This window comes from Eufriesea mexicana, unplaced genomic scaffold (genome assembly GCF_001483705.2).
Source record: "Eufriesea mexicana isolate 0111107269 unplaced genomic scaffold, ASM148370v2 scaffold1741, whole genome shotgun sequence".
Lineage (NCBI taxonomy): Eukaryota > Metazoa > Arthropoda > Insecta > Hymenoptera > Apidae > Eufriesea > Eufriesea mexicana.
The window spans coordinates 372,606-381,789 of NW_016909828.1; the positions used below are offsets into that span (position 1 = coordinate 372,606).

The following is a 9,184-nucleotide window of genomic DNA, read 5'->3' on the forward strand; positions in this document are numbered from 1 at the left end:
ATATATAGAATATATTATATATATTATTATTTTATACATACATTAATTTAATATATATATTTTAGTCATTTTTTATATATTATAATATCTTTTATTATTATGCCTTCGATATTTTTAGTACGATATAATAATTTTAATTATTATGCCTGAATTAAATCTAATTATCATAAAATAAAGACAATTTACGAGATTTCGTAACATTATTATGTTCGTAATGAACTAAATTTTCCATTCAACGTCGACTTAATGAACATAAGGATTAAAAATTGGACTTCTCACTGGACTTTTTCCCAGCTTATTTCGAATCTTTGTCGTCTGTTTACTCTTCTTCTACTATCTCGTTCTGTCAATGACCATTCAGTATCTCATTGTCAGAGAAAAAGCAGCTGTCGTATCACGTAATATTTATAGCATGACAATTGGCACGTTTCGGGTTTTTCTGGAATTCCGACACGGTTTATACTTAACTTGACCACCGATAAACCCTTTTTCCATTTTTCGGTACTTAAATGTTTCGTACAAATCAGCTTCAAAAATAAGATTTAATTTAATCTATTTACCGTATAATTTGTATTATTACATAAACATTTATTACTCATTTAATGCCAATTATCTATTATTTACTTATCATAAATATTTATTATTTATATTTAATCGTTGAAATAAATTTCTTCTTATCGTTTGTCCATCATCTATTTTGTAAGACAAGATAATTCTGTATTTTGTATTTTTAACGCTTGACAATAAGTGGGAACGAAAGAACGACAATGGAATATATGACACAAAGTAAAATGTCAATCGTAATCGTATTTACGAGTTCGCGAAGAAAATTTGTGACAACGAACGATAAACTTGATGAAGACTAGTTAGAGTAATAGTTCATTTGCTTATGTAACATCATATTGTAGAACAATAAGAAACGAATCTTCAATATTGTCTTGAAATTTATCGTAATGAGGAACAAAACGAGACGAACATAATCCCTTAACGATGTAACAATAACGAAGAATCTTTATATCCGTTAAAATTGATGCATTTTTTCCAAAAATTATTCGCAGTTAAATAAAATGGAAAATAATACGAGAACGAGTAATAATGAAGATATCACGATAAAATATCTCAATATGATTGAAATAATTTTCACAAATTAACTATACACTCTCAAGATGGTGGCCACGAGTATTATATTATTTCCTGCAAACGAATTTTAATTATTCCCAAAAAAGTAAAGAAAATGTAAGAAGGTAGATACAGTGAGATAGAACGTGGGAATTTTTAGCACGCGATATTTTAAGGACCAGGATACTTGGAGTTTGCTATTCACGATGATTGAATCAATTGAACCGGAAGTGCTCGAAGGGCTCCGAATTGATTTACTTTCGCCCGCATAAGTCCCTAGACAATCTATGGCCCACATGAAAATCTTCTGCAGAAAGCAACAATCGCAAATGCATCCTAATTCTTACTAATTGTCAACTTCACTACTAAAACTATATATATACACTTTCAAATAAAGAATAATCACAATATAAAATTATTTCTATTCCTTTTCACGTATATTACACCATACTCGAGATTCTCAGAAGCTTGGAAGTTTTTGAGTTCAAAAGCTAAACTGTTCAATCCTGTACCCTAAATTTGTTTAATTTTAATACCTAAATGAACGATTGAAACTTAATCTTTCAGATACCATAAATTATACTAATTCCTCTGCATAGAGATAAACGTTCGAGCTCCTATCTTTTCCTCGTGTAATGAAAACTGTACATAAACTCTTTCAAATAAAGAATAATCACAATATGAAATTATTTCTATTCCTTTTCACGTATATTACACCATAATCGAGGTTCTCAGAAACTTGGAAGTTTTCGAGCTCAAAAGCTAAACTGTTCAACCTGTGCTCGAAAATTTATTTAATTTTAATACCTAAATGAACGATTGAAACCTAAATCTTTGAAACCTAAACCTAATCTATCAGATACCATAATTTATACCAATTCATTTGCACAGAGATAAATATTCGAGCTTCTATCTTTTCCTCGTGTAATGAAAACTATATATAAACAATTTCAAATAAAGAATAATCACAATATAAAATTATTTCTATTCCTTTTCACGTATATTATAATATTAATTATAAACTGTTCAACCTGTGCTCGAAAATTTATTTAATTTTAATACCTAAATGAACGATTGAAACCTAAATCTTTGAAATACCATAATTTATACTAATTCCTCTGCACAGAGATAAACATTTGAGCTCCTATCTTTTCCTCGTGTAATAAAAACTATTTTTAATTCTGATGATAAATTAATTATAATTCTCGATTTAATATTCAGCTCCAATTGTCATTATAGTAATCGCTACACTGAATAATAAAAAAATAATAATCTCTGTAGAAATTCTCCATCTTCGACTCGAAATTGCTCGCAAAAGAAGTGGAAGAAAGAAATATCGATTTAACGAGAAACGTTTAGCTCTAGTAGCGTAATTCTGTAAAAGAAGGGAAGGTAATAATAAGAATTCCAAGTTGTTCATTAGTTCCGGATGTTTCGGTGTATCGGCGCGAAAAAGTAGGGCCTAACAATGAATTATGTTTCTCAGCTTTTGGAATCCCCTTTTTGTTCGTGCTCATTCGTCATGCTCTACTAGACGGTAAGAGACTAACGCAATGACGGTATCTCGAGATAGCGAAAAATGTCGTGCAAGAAACGAATAAAAGGGTGGACGTGGAAAAAACGGCGGATCGAAATAGGAGCGTGCGAGTGTTCGGAGCCTTGAAACCATAATCGATATCTCGTATGCAGAATGCTTTTCGTCAAGAACCGGGGATCGCCTTGGTTACACACGCGTCATTTCCTTTTCTTAGGCGAAAAAGAAAGAAGAAGGAAGTTTATGTATGGATCCGTCATTCGTGTACATACCAATTCATTTGCTATGAAAAATTTGTTTCCTATTAGTGTGTGATGGTATTCCTTGGAAATCGTAGGAAAACCGTGAGTTGATAATCGAATATTTAATATGTTAATTATTTTCTTTTAACGTTAATTTATTATTTTCCCTCCAGAGCGTACAAATCTCGGATATTTAATTTATTAATCGAATCACTTATTTATTAAATTAACTAACTCGATAAAATTTGGAAGAGTTTGGAAAAATTGGAAAGTTTGCTTTAGCATTTTATTTCAGAAAGAAGGAAATTTTGAATAATATTTCTAAGAACTAAATATCTAAATTTTGTAATGCTTTATGTATTGATTCCTTTATTATTTCATATTTATTGAAAATTTTAATTTAAAAGAAATCGGTACGACCCTTTACTCTTTTACTACTTTAGATAAAATTATTCTATAACCAATATGAATCTACTTGTTTTGGAAGGAAGGAAATTTTGAATAATACTTCTGAGAATTAAATGTCCAGACTTTGAAATGCTTCGTGTATATGGTTTCTTTATTATTTCATATTTATTGAAAATTTTAATTTAAAAGAAATCGGTACGACCCTTTACTCTTTTACTACTTCAGATAAAATTATTGTATAACCAATATGAATCTACTTGTTTTGGAAGGAAGGAAATTTTGGATAATACTTCTAAGAATTAAATATCTAGACTTTGAAATGCTTCGTGTATATGATTTCTTTATTATTTCATATTTATTGAAAATTTTAATTTGAAAGGAATTAGTACGCCCCTTTACTTTTTTACTACTTCAGATAAAATGACTCTATAACCAATATGAATTTACTTGTATAGACTCCATAAAATTGCACATGTGTATACATATACACTCGAAAGTATGATTTCATTTACACAGTATGCAGAACAATGCAGGGGAAACTCTTTAACTGCATTGTAATTATTTTCTTGTGTCCAACTGACGTCATATTGCCCGAAGAGGAATATTACTGGAAAAATCGAGCATTAGTTCTCAAAGAGGAATGCAAAGGGTGTGAAGCATGGCAAAGGGGCCATTTTGAGCATACCAAGAGGACATAAATTACAGAGCGAAGCAGAACTATCTGTTTCGCTTTTTCTGCTCTGTGTCGAGTGATACTGACGATGACCAGAGTCTAAACTGGTCAAAGTTAGTCGATAATAAAAGAAAGTCAGTGACGCACGAGTCTTTTTGGCCCTTTAGGAGCAAAACCAATAGACACGCGCATGCCTAACAGAGAATTCTAAATTTAGCAAGCAAGATAATTAGATAACAATGTTGAAGGTATTTTTGGTCCAGAAAATTAATAAAACGATATTCTAAGCAGATGAGAATAACGATATGATATAAAACGAATATCAAACCCGAGTATCACTGAATTTATGTGTTGAGATCAGAGCAGACACTAAATTCATATATTTTACGCACAGTGTTTAAGTATCGGTATAAAATTGAGTATTAAATATTAAATGTAATAATATCTAATGCACTAAACATTAAATGTAATAATATCTAAAACACCAAATATTAAATGTATTAATATTTAATGCGCTAAATATCAAATATAACAATATCTAAAACACTAAATATTAAATGTAATAATATTTAATACACTAAATATTAAATATAATAATATCTAAAACACTAAATATTAAATGTAATAATATTTAAAATACTAAATATTAAATGTAATAATATTTAATACACGGTAATATAGTAATATTTATAATACATTAAATATAGTACATTAGACCTAATTATTCGATATAAAATATTCAATTCAAATATTAAAATTAGAAATTATCGTGCTAGATGACTAAATTTATACTGCTGCGTGAATAGGCTATTCATGAATGGAGCAAGTTGTACTAATTAAATGGAAAATTCAGCTCACGAAGATAAGTGGAATATTCTGATAACAACATAGAGCAATATATTCAGGAAACTATAAAAGCTATGGTAATCATAGCAACTCTGAAGAGTCCTCGGTGAAGACACGTTTACAGACCTCAGACGTACAATGACAAAATGTGCGAAAATTACTTGTTAATAGAATTGCAGTGTATTGGCAGAGCCTTGAAGAGGCCGTGCCTTTTTCCAAGGTCCCAAATGTTGGATTAAACGAACCAGGATATTCAGTATCCGATGGAACAATGTCTTTTTTGTTTTCTAATTATATTTTCACAAAAGAACATACTTATTACTTATTATATTCTGCTATCGCGACGTTCTTGAGTCATCGGAGGAACGAAGAAAATTATATTTATACATTACTGTTCGTTTCTTAATATCCATTAGGGTTAATTGTTTTTAATTACGAGTAAGAAGATTTACAACGAAAGTATACAAAATTATCATGATTTAAATTCATGTAAAAAATAATATGCTAAATATAAATAAGATGAAATTGATAAAAATAATAATAGGAACCTAACCTATCGTACCTTTAAGGATCGATAAATCAGATATCTGTCTCAATAAAAAAACAAATCGAACATAAGCAATACACCTAATTGTATTAATATTTGAATAAAAATAAAAGAAAGTTATAATATACTCATTCGTAATTTGTTTATATATTACTCGTAAATAAGAGATCTAATTAATATAAAAGTTCATTATCAATTACACGTTCGTTTTAAATTGACCGTAACTTATCGCAGATTATAAAATACCTGTAAATACGTTACGTGATATTATACGTGTATACAGACTGTACACATACTAGAGTAACTAGAAATTAATATTATTTTCTTTACGTCAATATCAAAATAACTTTCTTCGTCCATAACTTAATTTATACAATTCTATGACTAACCGCCATTCTCACCTCGCACTCCAGCGTCCTCATCTGGCCGTTTAGTTCCAAAACCAAGCAGTCGCATGTTTACAAGATCAGCATCGATTCTTTCCGCGCGATTGCTCCAGAACGCAAACACAAGGGAAACGATCCATTCGCTGGCAACCCACAGAGCGCCGCACGCGAAACAGTCGAAGAGTTCCGATGTCATCAAGTCGCGACACGAAAACAGTTCAGATATCACACAGCACGTATTCGAATTTCATTCCAACGAAAAATTACAAATAGATAACTTCTCGAATTTGTTCTGTCCAAAAAATTAAACAACCGTCGATAAAATCATTCGCAGATATGCTGTTCGAGATAATAATTTCAAGATCCTCTTATTGTTTCCCAAAAATCAAATATCTGAAAGTGAATTCTTCGTATCTAACTTTTAATCATCTATTTATGTCAAATTTCTTTAATAAATTCATTAATTCGTATTATACGAACACGTCTTATTCGCGTATACTCGATTCGAAATTTTTAATTAGAATTTCTTGGTTATTTCTTTATTTCTGTATTAAATGATTGTATAGCAATTTATAAAACGTTAATAATACCCGGAATGATATATTTTTCACAAATCAATTTATTCTACAAGATTAAATTCACTATAGAACATTTACACTTACAGATGTACATAATATGTAACTGACAATAAGAATAGACAACGGCGTACGATACACGGATACTTTGTAACGATAAAATTAAAATATGTGAACTTATTATACACAAATTCTAACCTCGACCGAAGAAATTTATTATTTTCTTTGTCTAGAACAAGTAAAGGTACTGTGACGGTTGAACGGTTTCGTTGTCAAACATCAAAAGACTCATGGGACGGTAAAATCGACACTAGCGTCACTACCAAACACGTGTCGTGCGAAAGACACTCGAAGAATGAACCGACTGGCAGTAAGTCGATGCGCTTTTGTGGTTTCAAAAGTGACCACCAGCATCCTGTCTACAAGGAATCACGTGATTAATCTTTCGTACACGCATACGCGTAGAGGAGTGAGGGTGTGGTGTTTTGTGTGTAGCGTGTGCGTGTGGCGTCCCGTTGGACAAGGCGAGAATGGAATAAACCTTGCTGACCGATCGACTTTTTTCCTACTGTTCGATCATCGAAAGACGATACACGTTAGCTAGAATCCTGGAAAAAGTCGCGCCACGTAATAGGAAAGATAGAGAGGGAAAACTATTAACGATGGAGGGAGATAGAAAATGGAAGAAACCCAGATACGAAGGGAAGTTGTTATTCAGCATAGCCGTAGAGATGGAAAGCAATAGATGGCGAAGTAGTAGTCAAAATATTGTTCTGTATCTAAGGGAATTTTATGACGAAGCATATTAATTTCTTACTGTAAGTTCTTCATTTTTTTTTTTTCTTTTTTCATTTGTTTCAGTAACAAAATTACGTTGTATTTACTATTGTACACGTGTTGCAAAGGTTTTACGAAGATACTGCATAGGCATTGCAAAGATACTGGAGAAGAATTGCAAAGGAATTGCGTTATCTGACGATAATGGGATGAGGTCACAAGCAATGCATATGTTTCCATGAAAAACTAATAAATATTGCTGTTCAAACACCGGCAAGGTATCATTCGACAGTTACAATTAGCCGTGTGTTTGATGACTAGCTGTCATCATCCGTATGCATACGTCATAAAACGAGTGTAAAATTTGTAATGACGAATATGATGTATCCACGGTAATTAACTTCGAATCATTTAAAATCCTAAAAATATTATTTAATTTTAACTAGAAGATATTACGAAATTTTAAATAAAATATTTATATTTCAGAGGGATTTGAAACAGCAAGAAAAATTGATTTTCCTTTCTTCGCAAATTCTAAATCATCCCAACTTTTGAATATACTCTCTACTCTTCTAAATTAATGGAACGCAATTTCTGAATGTTCTAAATTGACTTTTAGTATAACAGTTATCATAGATTCATTGTTATCATTATAATTTAAGATATGAATTTACATCGAAAGCAGATTTTGTAACGGTACCTAATTGATACAATCCTCAATGATAACTATTGTTTTAATGTTGGTATTCACGATATCTTTTGTTTATATTACTACGAAGTTTCAATGATACGGGACACAAACGCTTAATGATTTGTATGTGTTAAACGTGACAGAGGAAATGTACGTGCGTCGATGAGTAATGCAACATTACTGAAAATATCACGTGGCAACGAACTCTCGTAAATTAAATCATCGCATTAAACACGAACACGCATCATAGTTATCCTTTCTCGATAAAACCATGTTTCGATCGAGATGGAGGAGTAGGATTACACAACTGTTCCGACGACTATGAGATATTTAAAACGGCCTTGATACTAATATGCAATTCGTTTAAAATATCCTATTTCGCCAATACGAACACAGAACGTCATATAACGGATGGATAACTTCCGCAATGATTAGTTGATCGTAAACTGGAAAAACAGCTAATAATAAGTGCCTATTTAAAGATTTTTATATGAATGAATTTTATTTAAAATTATTTCCATAGTTTTACTTCAGACACTTATGTGCATTGATAATAATGATTTGGAACAATAGTCTATTTGGAGCGTTTAGGTTCTACTTTCAAAGTGTTTCGAATCATGTTAATTATGAGAGTTTATAGAACACGAAACAGTCATTTAGTATTATATCATAGGAGTTCTTATTCTCTCGTAAATAAAAGTATTAAAAATAATGTATACATAAAAATTCTCTCTTATGGATTATGTAACGTGTAATACATTATTCCTAATATATCACGAAGTATAATCTAAACATTTGTCCGTGACATTCTCTTTATGTCTATAATGCACATAGAGCATGTGTAGAAGAATTATTTAACAAAGGAAAACAAATTATTAAGAGATACTTTCAACAAAACAAATATTCATAGAATAACAAACTAAATTAACTATATATTGAAGAATATAATAGTTAAAAAATATGGATTATAGAAAATCAAAATACAATTATGTCAAACAATATTTCAGACATGCTCTATGATAAACACAATTGTTCTCAAACATAAGAGACGAATACGACAAAATAAAATATTTAAAATACAAAATCTGTTCAAAAATAATTTTATAAAATACTAACTCTCTCGTTAATTGTTTCAGAATAAGTTAAACAGATGTTGAATCATTTCTCTGCATAAATCCCGTCGTCAGAAGAGTTCCTATAGTACACAGACCCGAAGGCTGAATGGGAAATTGCATTTCCCAAGATTTTTAATAAATTTTTCATTTTAAATATCCCCTCTGTCGTATTCGTCTATTAGAGTTGAAAAAATCCAGATTTAAATATAGAAATACTAATTTTGCTAGTCCACAGATCACATGTTTTACAAATCCAAGTTTTCTCGAAGCC

The 9,184-nt window shown here is 30.6% G+C and overlaps 1 protein-coding gene across 1 annotated transcript in view; it reads right to left on the minus strand.

Moving 5' to 3' along the window:
* The window catches only part of axed (BTB/POZ domain-containing protein axundead), a 21,072-nt gene extending 15,121 nt beyond the window's left edge, over positions 1-5,951 (minus strand). Inside the window, exon 1 of the mRNA XM_017901617.1 lies at positions 5,771-5,951. Within this exon, the coding sequence (XP_017757106.1) occupies positions 5,771-5,951 (181 nt within the window). The remainder of the gene's footprint in view (positions 1-5,770) is intronic.
* Positions 5,952-9,184: the final 3,233 nt, after the last annotated feature.